The sequence below is a fragment of the Corvus moneduloides genome, chromosome 6 (assembly GCF_009650955.1).
Source record: "Corvus moneduloides isolate bCorMon1 chromosome 6, bCorMon1.pri, whole genome shotgun sequence".
Lineage (NCBI taxonomy): Eukaryota > Metazoa > Chordata > Aves > Passeriformes > Corvidae > Corvus > Corvus moneduloides.
In genome coordinates this window covers 53,626,380-53,645,552 of record NC_045481.1, presented here as the reverse complement: position 1 = coordinate 53,645,552, position 19,173 = coordinate 53,626,380, and the positions used below count along the sequence as shown (strand labels likewise).

General features: G+C 48.7%; 1 protein-coding gene across 4 annotated transcripts in view; it reads right to left on the bottom strand.

Annotated features, from left to right (window-relative positions):
* Positions 1–1,063: 1,063 nt before the first annotated feature.
* Positions 1,064–19,173, bottom strand: part of CCDC9B (coiled-coil domain containing 9B) — a 32,963-nt gene continuing 14,853 nt past the window's right edge. For all 4 annotated transcript variants that reach the window (XM_032111182.1, XM_032111183.1, XM_032111184.1 and 1 more), the window contains 8 exons: positions 14,217–14,291; positions 12,142–12,326; positions 10,760–10,821; positions 10,200–10,253; positions 9,671–9,776; positions 9,041–9,098; positions 7,891–8,702; positions 1,064–3,360 (listed from right to left, as the gene is read on the bottom strand). In XM_032111182.1, the coding sequence (XP_031967073.1) occupies positions 7,923–8,702; positions 9,041–9,098; positions 9,671–9,776; positions 10,200–10,253; positions 10,760–10,821; positions 12,142–12,326; positions 14,217–14,291 (1,320 nt within the window). In that variant the 3' untranslated portion in view covers positions 1,064–3,360; positions 7,891–7,922. The remainder of the gene's footprint in view (positions 3,361–7,890; positions 8,703–9,040; positions 9,099–9,670; positions 9,777–10,199; positions 10,254–10,759; positions 10,822–12,141; positions 12,327–14,216; positions 14,292–19,173) is intronic.

Here is a 19,173-nt window from a genome sequence, read left to right as displayed (position 1 = left end):
GTGTCACTGCACTGGGATGGTGTGAGCAGGAATCGGTCACAGACTTCCCAGTGTTGCCTGCCAGTGCCTGCAGAGCCTGGGAGCTGGTCAGGCTGTTGCTGTACAATCTTTCCAGGGAAGGCAGCAGGCAGTGTCCTGAACTTCCCAGTAGTGCTGTATCCTGCTGCTCCTCTGAGTTTCTCATTGACTTGAAATGCACCAATTGCTGTTTTATGCACTTAAAATACAAAATTGATGGCTAAGTGCCAGTGCCCTCTGCCACTTACAACCAGTTTATCTGGAGGGAGATTGGTGTGAAAAACCAGTGAAATTTTCTGTTATTTTTATGTCTAGAGACTCTGTGTTGGGCTTTACTGGTTAGTGGCCTGTGTGTATGCTCCTGCTGCAGGTATTGGACTTGTTGAGGTAGGAATGGAGAGCTGAACTGCTTACAGGATTTAGTGTTATTGCCTCCTTCAGTAATTGCCTTGGAAACCAGTATCTCCAACTTTATCCAGAGGTATTTTTGTCCTTGGCTTGAAGTTTTTTAAATTAACTTCTTTATGCAAGAGCTGACTCACTAGTCTGGGATCAATTCTGATAGTTTTAGCTACAGAGTTGCTGTCTTGAAATTGATTGTAAATTTTTAAGGAAAAGAACAGTGTCTAGTGGCAAGTCAGTTTGAAGGAAAAAGCATTCTGCCTCGGAGTGCTGCTGCTTCCCTGGTGTCTGGAAAAGCTGGAAGGACTTCCACCAACTCCCTGAGCTTCCAGCCACTGCTGGGAAGGAACAGGTACCTGTGTAGGCAGGTGACTGAACTCTGCGAGCTGCCATTACATTTGCTTGCAAGAAAACTGCAGTGGTGATGAGGGTGCCTTTGATGCCTCAGTGAAAAAGTGATCCTCATCTTCCTGGCATTGTGGCAGGGAGCTTTTGTGGTGAGGAAGCTGAGCTAGCCCAGGAGTTCAGTGCTTCCCAAAGGAATCAGTGCTCTGAACTGGACCTGTTGCTCTAAAAAGCAGAGATTACTGATTCAATTTGGAAAACTCTACATGTGGAACTGAGAAACAGTAAGAAACAGGAGGTTTTTCCTCATTCCAACTTTTATTTCATATAAATAATCCCTCTACATCAGATTTGTCATCTTTTCAGTTTTTCCTCTCACCATAAAGAAGAAACAGCTAAGCCACAGTTGTCTGAAAAATCACAACCAAACAAAGTGCATCAAGCAAAGTGTTAATGAGCAGGAAAAAATACACTTGAACAGGCACAACCTGTCCAGTCCCATCCTCGGAGCCTGGATCAGACTCAGTCCTTCCTGGGCATCATTACCTGCAAAGTCACTTGGAAGAAAGGAAAAAAGGAGGGAATGGAGGACCATTGGTTTTGGAAAACCAAAGGATGGTTTTCCTTTCAGAATGGAGTCTAGAGCAGAAAGGTTTTTTATCTCTTCAACACAGTGCTGGACCAGGGCATTGTAAAATTCCTGCCTGGCCACGTGTCCAACTGCTCCTGGGGGGCAACAGCTCTTGAGCTGAAACTGTGTGTTCCATGGACCATGAGGCAAGCTGGCTCCTGGGAAATGCTGGTAATGACTCAGTCTGACTGGACCAAGAGTGAGGTCAGAGACCTGATGTACAAAATAATAATAAATTAAAAAACTAAACAATTGTAAGCAGGTTTTTGAGCCAGTCAGATAAGGAAAATCAGCCTTTAACAGTGATGGAGAAGCTCCAGGACCTGGAGCAGTTTTACAATCTTCTATTTATCTGTTCTTTTATCTGTTGGGTAAGTCCAAATAAACCCAGTGTGGGCTTTGGTGGGGTGGAGATGTTTCTACTGATAAAACACAAAAGCTGAACACTCTGTTTCTTGATAATACCTGGTGTGATGCCAGTAAAGTCTCCTGAATTTGGCACAGGGAGGAAATTCCCAGGCTCTTGCTTCATGATAGGTGTCACGGGTCTAAGTCACATGGAAAACCAAATGTTTGTCTGTGCAAATATTAGTTTATTAAAGCAGCGTAGAGTATTTCAGTCAACACGTGCCAACCTGATCTCCAGGGCAGTCTGCCAGCCTGGTCAGCCAACGTCCTGCAGGACGTTCCAGGCAGTTTCCACACAAACCTGTCCCAGGGATGTTTACTCTGGCATCAAGTTTTAGAGCAGCATCTCGAAGTGAGGGTGATGCCCACTCTGCTCTGTCATTCAGAAGTCAGAAATTATGTTGTGTTATTCCTTGTGCCTTCTCCATAACTGGTAGCTGTATTCCAGCTAAGTCCTAGCTTGCTGTAATTGGAAAGCCAAGCAGCTGGAATTCCTGCATGTTTGTGCTTGTAAATGCTCCTCCAGATCCTTCATTTGAAAGGTATCTTTAAGGCCAGGTCAGAAGGTGTGCAGGGCAGCTTAGAGAGGATTTCTGCCCTCTTATTCAAGCACAAAGCTATGGAAGGCACAACCAGGAAGGTGAAAATGTTTGATACAAAGTCTTGGACCTCCAGCTCCAGTTTGGCCTGGGTCCTGCTGCCAACTGCTTTGGGCAGTGTGGTGGAGGAGGAAGATTATTGTGCTGTCCCCCTCCTTGCCGTGCTGCAGGGATGCCCAGTTACCCTTGGGAAGGGGGCACAGAGTTTTCTGAGCTATGCACACACCTGGTCACCGGAGCAGGCACCTTCCTTGGCACAAAGCACTGTCCTGATGTGCTCCTCAGCCTCTAAGAGGGGAGGAGAGCTGGAGGCTCTTCAAGGAGGAGGTGCTGGGGTTGATCTGTGCTTGTCAGAAGTGCTCCATTCATCCATCCATCCATCCATCCTGCTCATGCCCCATGGCCCCTGCCACTACCATACACCTCTGCCAACACTTCAACCACGTGCAAACCTTTAGTACAAGAGCTCTGAACACTACTTCTTCACCCACCTACTGAACTACACCCTAACACCTCACCCCTCTGCTTTGCCAGTCACCTCTTCCTGCTGTTCCAGTTGCTGGCACAGCCCCTGGCGTGTGCAGGCCCCTCCCGCTTTTGGGGAAAAAAAGGGGGGCGTGCCCAGAAACCCAAGCCATAACTTTAAACAGAATTAGTCATTAAATAAAATAAAGTGCATCCAGTAGACATCTCCTTGGCTTGCCACGCAGCTGCAATATATGCCAAACAAATAGATAAGTGATGTTCTCTGTAGGGTGGGAGTGTGTGCAGCCTTCCCTGTCCTTTGACATAGGGAAGGGGGATGCCAGAACTGTGGGTGAGGGTGGTGATGGGGACCCCATGTGTTATGAATAGTGCTGAAGGGCACTGGGCAGGTGCTGAAAGCTGATTTCATAGAAGGTAAAAGAGTGAGGACAAGCTTGCGCTCCTCTTCTCCACCGCCTCCAGCACGTTATCCTGCAAAACGAGAGCAGAGACAGCCACGGGATTATCGGTCTCCAGGGAACTGCTGAGCTGTAAATTAAAATGTCTGCTGAGTTCCACCCTGCCCTTCCTGCATGGCTGGGGCTGCTTGAGAGGCACCACTGGGGCATAACCCAGATACCTGCTGCCAAATCTGACAGGAGCAGTGGGGGCTCTGCAGCCCAGGGGATGAGCTGACTTTTCCAGTCTGGATTAAACACTCTCAGTCCTTCATTGCGATGGATACATCAACTTTACTCTTTCCTTATACCTCAGGAACAACAATTCTGACGTGTTCTTGTGTGTGCTGGTTCAGCACCTGGAGCACCAAGAGAAGGGGCTGATTTCAGGCAGGGCTTTGTGATCCTTGTGGGTGAACCCAGCCTGGGGATGCAGCACTTGGGAACCCCAAGGGCAGAGGGTGAATCAGCTTTTCCTAATGCAAAACTATCCTGTGAGTGGAGCCTGCTGTCCTAAAGCTGCTTCCAGACCCAGACATGCTGATTTTAATTGGGAAAGGCAGGCTTTTTTGTTTTTTTTCTAGTTGCCAGATGCTTGGGTGCTGCTCAGAATTGCTGAGCTGGCATTTTCCTGCATCCATGTTCAAATCCATAGATCTGCTTTTTGCTGATGCAGATTTCAGCACCCAAAGCTCCCAAGAAAAGTCAGGGAGGGGGATTTAAAAAAAAAAAGATATTAAATCCTGCAAAGGCAGGAGAGACCACAAGAAGCTTGGCTTGCATAAAAAAAGAGAAACCTCTCAAGGAATCATCGAAAGACACAGCCACAGATATTTAATAAGGAACTGCATTGAAATCAAACCCGAGGTGCTGACACAACTGATGCTATGGACAGCTGAGAGGAGATTGTTGCTGGAGACTTAATTCTTTCTCCTGTCTGTGTGCAGCAGTGAGGGCTGGCTATGTCCTGCTGCCGAGGGGTGCTCAGTGCTGTGGCAGCACACTGGGATTTAATGGGCCTGGGAAGGGCCAGAAGCAGACTGTCAGTCACACTTGGTGGCCCAGATATTGTAACATAATCTGGTTTATGAGTGTGACTGACTGCAGCACGAGCTCTCCCTATTGTGAATCTATTTGATCACTGATGCTTTCAGAAGGCTCTGACTGTGTTTCAGTGCTGGGAGACAATTCCCTTCCCCACTTTGCAGTACTATCCTTTCAATACAGACACCTTCTCCCCATGCATGAATGAGTCTTTACAGCCAAGACACTGGTGGGCTTTAAAGTCATTACTTTTCTTGGTAATTAGCCAGAGTGATTAGCCTTTCTCACATTTCCCACCGTATCCTCTTTCCCGTATGTAACTCCAGGGCCAATGGGAGATTGAACAGCTCTGGGCTGGTTGTGAGCTGGGGCTCAGGACCACAGTGCCGCTGGGTGCTGCCTGGGCTTTGCCAGCAGAGTGGGAATTCTGTGGTGGCAGAACTCCCTCTGTGTGTCAGTGTCACAGGAGAGGACTGACGCAGATCTCTGCTGTCTGTCTCACACCTCACAGCCTGGCTGGCTGGGAGATGTCACTGGGATGGCCTTCACAGCCAAGCCAACACCAAGCCCTTGTGGGACCTACTGGTTAGGCCCCACGTGATGGGGGGATGTGCAGAACTCCCTGAAGCTGCAGCTGAACATAGCTGATGAAGGTCTGGGATAGCAGGAACAACGGCTATCCCAGAACAACCAGGAACAACGAGAGCAGCTCTGTTCCTGGTGTTTGAAATGGCAGCAGTTCGCCCATCAAAGCCCTGAGTTATGTTTAGACGTGTAAAGCTCCAAGAAGTGCCCCTCAGGATTCAGCTGTAGTGAGCTTCCAAGTGCTCTGACAGGTAGCCACCTTTTCCTAATTTTCCCATATTTATTCCTGGGCTTCTCCAATATATTGGTCCCCACCCCAGCATTGTGTTCTGGCTTGGATGTTTCTTCCCCTTTGCTGGTGTTCACTACCCACATATCTACAGAGATCACAATTCCACTGCTTTCTGCCTTCATTTTCCTAGACTAAACAACATTCCCTCAACAGCCCTGGAGTCCTTCCCTGTGTGTCCTTAGTCTCTTGCACCATTCTCACAGAATCCCTGTGTTTTCCAGTGTTAACACTGTCCTCCTATGTTGTGCCATCACTCCAGAGGTATGGAGACAGTTGTGTCAAGTCCCATTCCCTGACTCTCCGTGAAGACTAAAGCTCTCCACTTAGGTGGTACTCAGAGGTGTTCTGGGAATTTGAAATGCCCATGGCATGACAGTGGGCTCCAGAGGGTGGTGTGGGCTGCAGGAAGGACCAGGGAAGTCGATGCTATTCAAGACAAGCCCTTGACCCTGCCAGTCCTAGGCCAACTCCCCAAACATACCAGCAGATGGTATCTTCCTGTCTCCTGAACCTCGAGGAAGCTGGTTGTTCTTCCGCAGCTCCGTAACTGTTTTGGGAAGTGCTGGTTTCTGCTTGTGCGGCTTCCTGCACCAACCTTGGGCACTGGTTTGCATCAGAGCTGACCTCTGCTGACCCCCTCCGTCCTGCAGCACTCAGGCCCTGCCTGCCCCACTCCTGTTTACGTCAGCCAGTGCTGCAAGGTCAGATCCCTGGAGCTGCTCTGGAAATCTACCCCCAGCTGCATTTTCTCTAAAGATGTTGAGATTAATTTTCTCAAGAGAATTCAGGGAAAAGCTTCTGTGGTTTTTGTGTATCGTTTACTTCTCTGGGACTTGTTGGACATTCTCCAGGGATTCCAGTCCTGCACTTCAAGTAAATATTTATTCCTTGTTATTTGAAGCGAAGGATGAAAGCCCTACCACACTCTCTGCACAGCATCTCCCACTGATTTGAAGGTGCTGGAGATTTTTAGTGCCATAAATAGACATTGGGAGGGGAAGCTGTGAAACCCACGTGGTGGCTGCCCAGGGCTGTGGTTATGCAGGAAGGGATGTGAGATCTGCATTTAATGTGAGTGGGACACGGGCCCCGTGGAGCCCCCGAGCAGGGCAGGGGGCCAGCACATCGTTATCACTGAGTACAGATGTTTCCAGCTGTTAACAGATACCTACTGAGCTCTGAAGTGGACTCAAGGCCTTATTACCAAACCATAGGAATCTCCATCACTGAGATGAAAATGGACTACTCTAATTTATTCTTTCCTCTTAGCTGGTGTCTAATTAAAGTTATCCTGAGTGAACAAAGTAGTCATTAATTCCTTTGTCCTCTAATTTGGTGGGAATTTTGGTAGATTGGAGAGGCGTGGCTGGACAGTAATCTCCCACTATCTCTATACAGGTGTTTCATAACATTCTCCTAAATGCTGTTCAAATTAGTTTCCCTCACTTGAAGGAATTTTAGTTCAAGCATAGAACCAGCTCCTGCTGGTTCTTGATGTTTTGTCTTTTTGAAATTACTATGATGCTTGCACTTCTCCCTGCCTTTTGTGTGGATTGGATTATAGGGAAAGTCTTTGTTGGCAGCTTAGCCACTTCATCCCTAAGCTCATTTGTACCTCTGGGAGGAATACTGAGCAACACCAGGGGACACGTTGCTGTGTAGGGTCTGCAGAAAAGTTTCTGGAATCCGGGAAAGAAACTTGGTGGGGGGATCTGCCTGCCTGGCTCTGAGCAGCTCATTGCCTCAAGTGCCTACTTATGGAACAGAGCTGCTGCATCTGTGAAGGAGAGAGGCCGGAGTACCCTGAGAGCCACTCCTGTGTTAGGCAAGTTGGACAGTGTTCTGGAAACACTCATCTCTGTTTAGCGTGATGTCCTGCTCTGTGGGACATTGCTGGCAAAAACGCACCTTGCAAAGAGCCCCCCACCCTCTCTCCTTTTCCCTTCCTCCTAATTTCTACCTTACCTATGTGCTTGTCATCCTTTGTTCCTTCTCCTGGCTTTGCATTTGCCTTGATGGAAGAAAATGGTTTGTTTGTGTAAAACCTGGAGCATTGCTCCATAACCGGCTCTGTTCTCCCTCCATTCTGTTTGGTTTGTGGGCCTTTGCACCAGGAATCATCTCGCCCTGTGTATTTCTACGCTGCCTTGCACATTAGTGTTACCATCTGTAATTCAAAGCATAGCACTCACAGACCTTGTACTGGGAAGAGAATCCCACATACAATCAACCTTCTCCTAAGCTCTGCCCACAAGGTGGGCCCCTGTGGCTTTGCAAGTGTTTTGGGGAAGGACCACACTGACCAGAGGCAGAAATAAACTCATCCCACTGAGGTTATTCCTCCCATGCTTTCTAAGGTCATCATTTCCCAGGAATAGTTCAGTATGTGCCCTAACTAATGTGTGTCATCAACCAACCTCAGCAGCCTGGTTTTCTGTCCAAATTTTCCTGCCTGTCTTTCCATTCCTTCCCCACCCACTCCAGGACAGGCCTTTGGGATGATGCACAGATTTAATTACCTTAGAGATCCATAGCACTACTAATAAACATTTCTGAACAGTTATCTGGTATGATGCCATTGTACCACAGAAAACGGAGTTGTGGCCCTGTACTATGGCTGAGAGCATTAATGAGATGACTCACCTTATGTCTCCAGCAAGCCGGTACAATCTCTGCTAGTTGAGAGTGTCCCCACTGTTCTTGTCCTTGCAGTCCTCAGACTGGTCCCCTTCCCTGGACTGGGATTTTGCCGTGTCCTGCTCAGGCACAACAGTCTTGTCAGAGCTGTCTTTCCCTGGGGACAAAGGCTCATGGTGTTCAGTGCCTTCAGCATCTTCACTTCCTTTCAGTGCAAGTACCTGTCCCTCAAGAGCAGTGGTTTGGGTCACTTCTTCCCCTCCTTTGCTCACCAGCTGTCCTTGACCTGCATCAAGTCTGTCTCCTGCTGCTGTGTCAAGCTTTCCTCCATGGCTGTTGGAAGAGTTCTCAGAGGACTCCTGTTCCGAAGTTGGCTGTTTCTCCAATCCAGCTCCATCTACATTCACTCTCATGGGCTGTGACAAAGTCTCCTCGCTGCCAGGCCTGGTGGCTTGCACAGTGCTCGGAAGGCTGCGCTGTGAAGCAGTGCTGTCAGTGCTCTCCTTCTCCTGGGAGATGTCAGCAGTGCCAGGCTTCCCATTGGCATCTTCCCCAACACTTTCCTTGCTTGGCTTGGGCCCTGGCTCCGAGTCCCCGGCACTGGCCACAGACACCTCTGTGCTGCAGCCCCTCACTCCCCTCCGCTCCTCCTTCTGGCCATTGTGGGCAGGCTGGACCTTCCCGCCTCGCAGCCGCTGTGAGGAGGCCCCATGATCCTGGGGGCTTGACTGTTTCCCCTTTTCCTCCAGCTCAGCTGTGCTGTTCTCTTCCACCCCCTCGTCACCTCTGCTCTTCCGTCTGTCCATGCCAAGGCTCCTCTGAGAAACAAAGGACATATTAAGTTCAGCTTATTAAAATACCAGTATATTGTATTTCTTATCTGTGATGGTTCTGAAAACTTGAGGGAAAAGGATGTAAAAGGATGTAGGTGGAGAAGTGTTCAGGGACCAGAATAGGTGGGGTAGTTGTGCTGACAGAGGGTCAGTGTAAGAAGTGAAGCTGCTGTCACACCAGGCCACTTGAGGAGTGTTAGTGATGGGTACAGTTACCCAAAAACAGAGGTCTTCCAGCTCTGGAATGGATTAGAGATTCCAATTTTCCTGATAGTGCATGTGTTTAGAAAACTCAGCTGCCAGCCTGCAACTCAGGAACTCACCTGGCCATCAAGGTCATCCTTCAGAAGAGACATGTCCTCACCTTCTTTTGCATCCCATCTGTCAAGAAAAAGTAATCAGAATTTAGGCCTTGAAGTTCTTACAAAGCCAGTGTCCCTGCCTGACACCTGGATAGGGATTCCTACCAGGGCCATGTATTTTTTGTCTGAGCCACTTGTCCAGGCCCATCCAGAGACACTCATTTGAGACCAGTAAGTCTTAATGAACTGGTTGTTGTAATTCTAATTGTGATGAACACATAAACTCCAATTGCCAGAACAGACAGTTGAGTCAGACTAAGAAGATACAGTTTGCTTGTGCTGATGCCTGCCACAGTCTGGTCCTGCTTGCCTGACAGTGCCCAAGTGTCCCAGCTCTCCACGACAGCAGACACAGAGGCAGAAACTGAAGGCTAAAATTACTTTGAAGTATCTTGGAATACAGAGAGACTATTTACAAGGACCTGGAGTGACAGGACCAGGGCCAATGACTTCCCACTGACAGAGAGCAGTGTTAGGTGGGATATGCTTCCCTGTGATGGTGGTGAGGCCCTGGCACAGGTTGCATCTTCATAATTAGGCAGGGAGGGAGATGTGGACATGCACACCATGGCAGTGCTGCCAGCTCCTCACCTTCTGGCTCTGCCTGTCAGTCTGTCCTTCCCCTTGGCTCGGCTGCTCACAACAGGCACTGTTTTCGGACCAGGGTCGCTCACATTCACTCCATGATGTCCTCTACCTAGAAAACAGGTTGGAAATGCCATGCAAAAGCAGGCAGAAGCAGCTGATGGACCACTGAACAGGCCAACACCCTTGTACCCTTGGAAAGGCCCTCTGAGGTGGAAAGCCTCTGAAGCTGCATGCATACTGCACATATATTTTCTAAAGTAATAAAGACAAATAAAGAATTTAGGGTGTTTCTTGTATGTTTTTTTAAATTCCAAATTCCAATTCTAACTTTAAATCTTATTCCTTGGATACAGTTTCACTTGTGCTGTTTTGGAAGACTTCTCCTCTGCACACAGCTATGAAAGCAGCCATGTGGTATGTTCCAAAAGGCTCTCCAAATCTGCAAGTGTCTGTAAAGAACCCTCTCCCTGAGGGATATCAGAGGTGCTGGCATTTAGTGGGGTGACACAACAAAATCCTGTGGTTTACTCACCTCTCCCATCGGGAGGAAAGGACCTGTGCTGGAATTTCCTTGCATTCCTTCCCCCTGCAAGGACACAAGAAAGGATGCACCAAAGTGAGTGAGGGTCTGTAATGGACAGGCAGCAAGAAGCCTGATGTTCAAATAGGGTGTCATAAGGGAAAGCTTTGTTTTGCCAGTCCATCTCCTGAGAAACAGGAGTCAGGATGGACTTATGCTAGTAAAGAAGCCAGCATGTGCCATGGGGATCAGAAATTATGTGCTCTAGAATAGGATTGCCTCTTAAACCAGTGTGTGGGAAAGGAGGCAGGGCTGAGCCTCCACACTGTGTTGTACCAGGTTACAGAAGCCACTGCTCTCCCTGGGAAGGTCCAAAGCTCTAGCACCCAGCTGCTCAAGTCCCATCCCCTGAGCCCTCTGCCCAGCAAGGAGGGCTGAGCCCCCAGCTCAGAGGCGTTTGCCCAGGAAAGCAGAGCTTCACAGCTGACAGCCACGGCAGCTGCTGCGGCACTGGGATGCGCACGATCAGCGTTCACTAGCGTCAGGACAGAGTCTAGGTGTCCCTTGCCAACCTTTCTTATTGCTGGGATTATCCAAGGCTGGCTCCCCATCCTTAACAAAGTCCTCTTCAAACCTGCAGGTTAAAAACAGGCATTGTCAGACCTGACCATCCTCCTTCAGTGTGCAAAGCGTGGGCAGGAGCCCTTGGCACGACGCAAGCTCCGGCCTTTGGCCCTTCTGCACCTGCCCACAGGCAAACCTGTGCGGGTTTCTCAGCAGCAGCTGAAGCTGCATGTGCTAACTGAGGCTGTGAGGCAGTTCTACCCCAAAGAAGAACCTCTAAAACCTTTACAACAGTACCAATATTAAATTCTATGAACATCCTATAGATGTAGTGTAGCTGTACTACACTCAAATGCAGCTTCCCAAGCTTCCAAGCACAATCTGAAGTAGCTTCAGGACTTGCCATCTCAAACCAGACTCATTTGGTTGGTTTCTAGTCCCGCTTGTTTTATATTATGGCTTTTTCTCTTAAAAATGGAGTTTTGGAAAAACAGTAGGGCTCAGGGCTGTCTTGCCATCAATACTCAGCACCTACTTAAGTCAATTCACCCCTAATTATTGGGGTCTCAGCAACTGAAAATGGATGTGTTTGGTCCCATTTCTCAGCCAAAAGATTGTCCCACCTACCTGTCCTGTACAAACTGTTCTATCACCAAACCTTTGTAACATTCCCTAGCTCCACTCCCTACTAGAAGCTTATCCTGCTGCAGGTGCCAAGTTATCCTCCAAAGCTCTCTAGCTGGTGTGACTCAGCTGAACCAGCTGAGGGACAGTCAGAGGGACAGTGATTAAGGCAGGGACATGTCCAGCTCCATTCCCAGCTGTCCCACATTGCTGTTCCCAGTATTGTCCCCATATGACACAGGTGGCCTTTTGTTGTGACCCCCTTGCCCCACAGTACCCAAACAGACACAGTTTATGGGGTGGGGTGGATTTAGGCATGCTGGGCTCTCCTGTGCTTGAAAAGGACAAACAAGCGGGGCCAGTGAGAGAACCTGTGGACTAGCAATGCAAGTTTGTCCATCCATGTTTCTGGAAGAGCACCTGTACCCTCCTGCCATTGGATTTGTTCATGTGGAAATGGAGAGGATCCTCCAGATGCAGACTGAGGCTTGGTTCATACTCCCCTCCCTCCCACAGTCTATATCCTGGCAGGCAGTCTTTGTCAGCACGTGGTATCCCCTCTCAGGAGAGCTCATATGAGGAAGAAAACATAAGAATCACTCTGATACCAGATCCCACTTAAGGGCATGGTCAGGAGAGGAAGAGGCAGCAGTGTGGATTTGGTCAGGCACATGACAGCATGGGATTGATAAGTATCTGCACAGGATCCCACCACTGGCTTTAGACCTGCTGCAGGCAAAGCACCCTTGGACAAGGAAGGACCTACATGTGCTCCGACTTCTCCACATCCCAAGCCCGTCGCCACTCGCCCTTGGCATTCTTGTGACGTGCCAGGCGCTCCAGGTCAATCTGGTCTCGTTCCCTCTTCCAGCGGATGTACTCCGAGCGCTCCCGGCCAGTCATGGGGAAACTCAGGTCTCCAGGGCTCTTCTGGACTGGCTTCCCACCATCCTAGTGGAGGGGAAAGAGCTTCTGGTTAATAAAACTGTCTGAAACAGCTGCATTCAGGGTACTTTACACTGTCAGCACTACAAATGCTCAGCAATATTTGAAAACAACCTGGGACAAGGTCAGCTTCTTTCTCTGAAGTGATGTGCGCACACCAGGACTCTGCTTTACCCAGAGCCTAAATACACTGGGGCTGTTTGGCTCTACAGAGAGGAAAACTGAGGCAGGAACCTTTACTTATGGCATAGAGTCAGTTCCTGGAGTGCTTGCAACATCTCTCAGCAGAGTTTGAATGATGAGTCCCCCAACCTGAAGACTTTGCAATACTTAAATCAAAGTTATGCCTGTGAAATCCTTCACAGTGAGAAGGCAGGGAAGGAAGCCAGCCTTCTCTGACCACCAGGCATCCACGGGAGCCCACAGTCACAGAGCTGGGGTCAACCCTGTGCCCAAGAGCAGGATTCCCAGAGCAAAGGGGCTCTTTACCTTCACTGCTGTCAGGCTCTTGGTTTATCGCTCCTCATGACAGACTGGTTAAGGGCTGACATTGCTCAAAAATTTAAAGCTTAATGGAAAGACAGTTCAGAGCTGATGGAGCATGTGGGGGGAAGTAGCCCAGCTGTCAGGTTAATGGATGAGGTGGAAGCAGGAGCCGGCAGGCTGTGGTGTGTTGTCAAGCAACAGTGTGTAGGGAATAATAGTGCAGAACTGAGTCCTGGGGTGCTAATTACCAGCGGGTAATTCATCACCTCATGCACGTGTCCTTCCACACCAGCCACCCTCACACCTTCCCCAAAGAGGAATTAACTCCTCAGCCTTGCACTGCGGATAAGAGAAGCAGCAGGAAGGAGGGACTGAAAGCCCTGTTACCAAGGTGACCCATCTGCGTGGGCCAGAGCTGGGGTGGCACCAATTGCTCCTCCATTCCTCAGCTGGCAGGAGCTGGGGACCTGACACCATGTCCCCAAGGAGACAGAGGTGAGGTCCACAGAAAGGTACTGTCCCTCAGCTGGGGCACAGCCTGGGAGTGCTCCCCTCTGTTTCCAGCCCCATGGTAAGGCACAGTGGGTCCTGCCAGGATGGATCCTGATGCATCCATAAAGCCAAAAGCAAGGAAAGGACTGAGGCTGAGGCTGATGCCTGTGCTCTCTTGTGGGGAGAGGCAGAAGCGGCTGGGGGCCCACAGAGCAGGAGGAGCTGGTCCCTCACCTCAATTACAGCGTAGCTGTGGTTAGCTGGACCACAGGCTATTGTGCTCCCCCTTCCTGCTCTGGGGGGCTCAGCTGGAATTAGTGTCTAAGAGCCCATCTGTGTCCTCCTAATGAATCACACTGAGGTGGGGTTATTCTATTTGTGCTCCATTAATTAAAGCATCTGCAGGCTCGAGGGAGCCAGCATGTCTCCAGGCTTTGCATTAAACAGTCAGTGGGAAGGCCTGTGCTTTAATTTACCTCCATCCCACTCAGCTCCTGCTGAAGTGAGGAGCTGTAGCTAATACAGCCTGAGCTTTTCAATCCACAAGGAAATGGTTTTTGGGAGAGGAACCAGCCAAGGCTGTGCTGCCATAGGAGTGAGCATGTTACCCTTCCTAACATCCCTATGCCTGTGTGAAGGGCTCGAGCAGCCACGACAAGGTGTGGAAGTAGGCCCTGTCACCTTTCCAATGCTGCTTGCTGCAGGTGTGCAGCTGCTCAGCAAAGCTTTGGATGATGAGAGGGATGAACAGTGGGAGCCATGTCAGAGCACAACGCTGCTTCACAGAACTACAGGATGGTTTGGGTCCAAAGAGACCTCAAAGGTCATCTTTCTTTAGGGCTGTGGTGGGGAAGCACATTCTACTGGTTTCCTCTTCCAAGACAAGGGTCCCCACAAAGGGACCTGGGCCCCACTCACCTTCCGGCTGTGCTCACTTTCTGGGCCTCTGTCACTGTCTGATCTCCTCTTCTCTGCTGTTCTCCGCTCTTCTGCCTGCAAGAGAACGAACATAGGAATAATTTCAAGGATTAAGCAAGGATTCCTGGCAGGGGAATCGGTGCCTGAACCTATCCTGACCAGGACATGTAAAAACTGCTCAGAAACAATCAGCAAGGAGGAAGGATTCCTTCTGGGACCCCAAATCAAACAGATGTAGAAAAAAAAGGAGTCAGAAAGCAAGGGGTGTATGAGAAAAGCATTCCCACAGGTCCCTCCTTCTCCCAGGCTGGAAGCAGAGTGGTGTCTTGCATGGTCCTGTTTCTTTCCAAGGCAGACCAAGTTTCAGGTACCTTTCCAGATTTGGGCCATCTTAGGATTCCACTGTACAAGATCTGGGAACCTATCTGAAGTGCAGCTACAACCCAGCACTGTCAAACTAGGAGTGATTTTAATCCCTGACAAACATGGCATCCTTCTACCAGGGTCCATCCCTGCTCCCATGGGGTTTACCCATGCTGCTTCCAGATTGGCAAGTTCTGCTCTGGTGTTGATATTTCCCTGCCTGGCAGGAGGTGACAATCAGCATCTGTTTCTTAGTGAGCTACAGACACCAAACATGGGCCAAGCCAGGCGTTCTCTGTCCCCACATGGGATGAATAATAGAGACAGAGCCATGTCAGAGGCCAGGATGGGATCGCAGTGGGTCTTAACAAAACAGTCTGCAGAGCATAAAGATCTTTTAGGAAAGGCTTCCTGCCTGGCTGGACAGTTACAGGGCCGGGGATGTGGGGAGCTGAGCTTGTCCTGCTGCCATTTTGCAGTGCCAAGCAGAACTGAAACATAAAGAGGAACGTGGCAGCACGAACTGCCAGCTCAGCCCTTCCAGAAAGCGGCAGCATGGCAAGGTCCAGACCAGGCTGGAAACAGGACTTTTATTCCACGTATTCACCAGACACAGCTTTAGTTTTACAGGGAAACTTGGGATATCAGTCTTGAGACCTGCAGCTCTGTCTCCTAAGGCAGCTCCTGCTGGATGGACCTCATGGAATCATGCAGGGAATGAGCTGGGGACACATTTTTTGGAGGATTGCCCACACATGCTAAGTCTGAGGCAGGTGGGAAGTGTGGCCATACAGTTCATGGATTGTCATTGCACTTGGTGCATGACAGCTTCACTGGTCTGACTGGTAGCTTCAGTACAGATGGAGGTTTGTTCAAACAGATCCTTGGAAATAACAAGAAAAATGTTACCTATATTGTCCTGGGATTTCTCAGCAAAGATCTGGGAAAAATGCAGAGGGGTCTGTGCACAGAGAAGCTGCCCCTCACCATATCCTGCCTGTTGCGAAAGGGGATATGGTGAAAGATGACACTGGGCATTTATTTCAAAATGTTGCAGCGAAAACTTATATAACCAAAAATGCTCCTCCTGGACTCAAAGTCACCTGCTCTGGCAGCCCTGTTTGAAGAACCCTGTAGTGAGAGATTGAATGAGTCTCTGCAGTTCCAAACTGAGCATTTACAGAGAGATTAAACAACAGAAATCTGGAAAATTTGCTCTCCCGGAGCCCTGCATCCCAGTGGCTGTCCCATTTGGAATGCTCGCTCATCAGTGCCCACCACAAACCTGGATCACAGGGACACTGCACAACCCTCCATGCTTCTACACCCTCACTCCAAGCCAAGCTGCCTTTTGCCTTAGTCTCCTTCTATTTTTGCTTCTCAGAAGGCACTGTGGAAAATGGAGAAGACCACAAAAATGTAGTTCTTTTGTACCAGGAGAGCAGGTCTGAACTGTGCAGAGAACAGTCAGCTTGGCTCTTGTACTGGCTCAGGAGCAGAATTCCTGCTGTTCTGCTGCCCCAGAGCTGCTGTTTCCGTTACCACATATCCAGGCCAAGAGGGAGCAGAACATGTTTTTCTTTTCCTTCTTCCTCTCTGCCCCCCAAATTAAGAAAAATGTCATGGACATTATCATCACTAGTGTAACTGTTCCTGCAGAGCAGGAGGAGGACACAAAAGCCTGAAGCAGTCAAGGAAGATTATGATTGTTTATCCTGAGGTTTCTGCCAAGATTTCTGTTTCTCAGTCCAGAACGGCCCAGGGTGGGGCCCAGGGTGGGGCAGAGCCGGCTTCAAACCAGCCCTGGGATCCCAAATGCCTTCTGCCACTGGGTTTTTCTGAATTCCTGACATATTCCCAACTAATGTCACCATGCAGTGGTGACAGTACGGATGCCATTATCCAGCCAAGCACTCCAGAAGCTTTGACAGGCTTCCACACCTCAGGGCTAGTTCAATGCCTTATTTTTTGAAAGATAAGGACTATCAGATGAGTTAAACAAACCTTTTGGTACCCACTTCTCCAGGCACGTGTCAGCACCACAACTGGCATTTCTTCTGCTCGGAGATTTTTGTAGGAGCTTAAAGCTGTTTTTCTAGTGCTCAGATTCCCCACTGGGCAGGATTTTTGAAACTAGTACATGAGAGGATTTTTTTTTTATAACTCTTTTGAAAAATCTGCCTCCTTAATTGTGCTGCCTGAAGGGAGCTCAAGACTTTTCAGCCACCCTCTCTGCCTCTTTTCCCCTCCCATCTGCAATGTAAAAGCAAGTGTTTCTCCTGTCACAGGTTTGATTCCTCTCCTCTGCAAGCACCAAGTCCGACTCCTCTGTGTTAGTCCCTGAAAGCAGCTTTTGTGTCTCTTGATTACAGTCATTTCTGATACACCATCCTGGGAAACTCTGTTAATAAAAGGACAATTTAAAAGCCCTGAAGCTCTATCAACTGCCCATTTAAAAGATGATTTGTAACCTGTTAATTAACCATTGTGCTCCACTGGTCCTGGGCTGCTGGCTCCCAGCTCTAATGTACTAATGAGCCTGAAACACTGCCAAAGCATGGAGTGGCTTTTTAGGGCTAAAAATGAAGGATTGTCTTCAGCCCTGCATGCAGGAGAGCCCTGAGGCAGGTTTAGGGGCAGCCAGGCAGAGGTGGGTCCCAGATGCGGCATCTCCAAGCCAGCAGCAGCACTGGAGGTCATGAAGCTGCACCAGAGTGATGAGCTCTGCAAGGAGACAGGATAATTTGGTCCCTTCAGCCCTCTGGGCTAACAGAGAGTGAAAGAGTCGTTCTACTTATGGCACTGGGGCTGTCTCAGAAAAGGAGATCATGACAGCAGCTTTTTTCCCTTGCATTTCCTCTTTGGCATCTCCTGCCCCAGCTGTGCTGCAGTCTGGGACTGAGAGCATGGGGTTAGCCAGAAGCACCACAGGCACCAAGAATGGGAGTCTTTTTCTTCTTTGGGTTTTTTGGGGTTTTTTTTTGGTTTGGTTTTTTTGTTTGTTTGTTTGGTTGGTTGGTTGGTTTGGTTGGGTTTTTTTCTTTATTGAATTTCATCATGAATAAAAATAGAGAAAATGTGTGGTAACAAGGACACCCATCAAATACTTTAATAGGATAAATTTGACAAGTGCACAGAGGAGGAAGCAAATTTGACAGTGGCCAGGCTACTGGAGGGGGAGTGATGGATGTGATTCTTTCTCCTAGGCCTTTGTGGGAACCCCAAAAGAGCAGGGAACCAGTTGGGACACAAGGTAAAAAGGCCCAAAGGATGAACCATGCTGGGGTTAATGAAAAACTGAAAGTTAATCCTTGAATCAGGGGTCCCAGCTCAGGTCCTAATGTACAGCTACCCAGTCAACACCATTGACACCCCACCAGGCTCTCCAGCAGCCGATCGATTTGGGAATTAAAATGAAGCTTCTCTTTTAACAACTGATTAAAGGATAGAAAAGAAAAAGTGGCAAGAAAATGGTTTCCATGGCAGAAGATTAGCAGGAGTGTGCCACTGGAGCATGTGCTGCTCAACATGCTCATAAATGGTCTGGAAAAGGAGCTGAAGAGAGGGATGACAGTTTGCTGATGATACTAAATCATCCAGGGCAAAGAATGCAATTTGCCCAGAAAGAGCTGCAAAAGATCTCTTGACATTGAATGCGTGCATCATAAAATTACAGATGAAATTCAATATCAGTAATACAAAATAACTCATACAGAGAAAAATGCCCCTTCTTGTATACACACACAGAGTAATGAGTCCTGAGCTATGATTAACAGTCAGGAATGAAATTTTGGTGTTACTGTGACTAATTCTCTGAAAATGTTAGCTCAATTATTTAGAAAAAAAAAGCAAAGAATATGCAAACTTGTTGGGAGAAGAATAGAGAACAAGCCAGAACATTGTTATGTTGCTGAGTATATCCAGGAGAGCCCGCAGCTGGAATACCATGTGCAGTTCTGGTCTGCTTGTACTGAAAGAATATGGTAAAAATAACAAAAGCACAAATGGGCGCTGCTGCCTGCTCCGAGGTCGCCCTTCCCCCTCCCCAAGACAAGCCAGGACTTGCCTCTGCCATGTGCTCCTTTGTTCCAATCGCGGGCAAAACCAAATGTACCTCAAACTCTTGAGCAGTGTCTGATTGGCCGGTCACCCCGGGTCCGCCCCCCCTTCTCCCCTTTCCCCTTCTCCCAATAAAAGAAGGACCTGCAAGGGGGCCCACCCTCTTTGGCTTTGCATTCCTTCTGCGAGCATCTGTGTTTCTGTTTGAAAGCTTCTAAGTGCAGAATTGGGGAAACCAAAAGCTATATTTCTCCCTCTTTGCTTCTACTGGTGGTATCAGCTTTGCAGCTACCATTTGCCGCTTTTAGAGCTACTGAAATGCTGGATTGCCCGTACTACCTCTCTAGGCTGCCCGAGGCTTTCTAAGGCATTGAACTGCAAGCCTAGCCGGTAAAAAACTGTGAGTATTTCCACAAATGGGGACAATGAGAATGATCAGAAATAAAGAACTGTCCTAGCAGACAAGTCTAAATAGGGGGAATCTCGTAAGTTATGTGAGATAGCTGAAGGGAGACATGAAACAGGTCGATAAAAT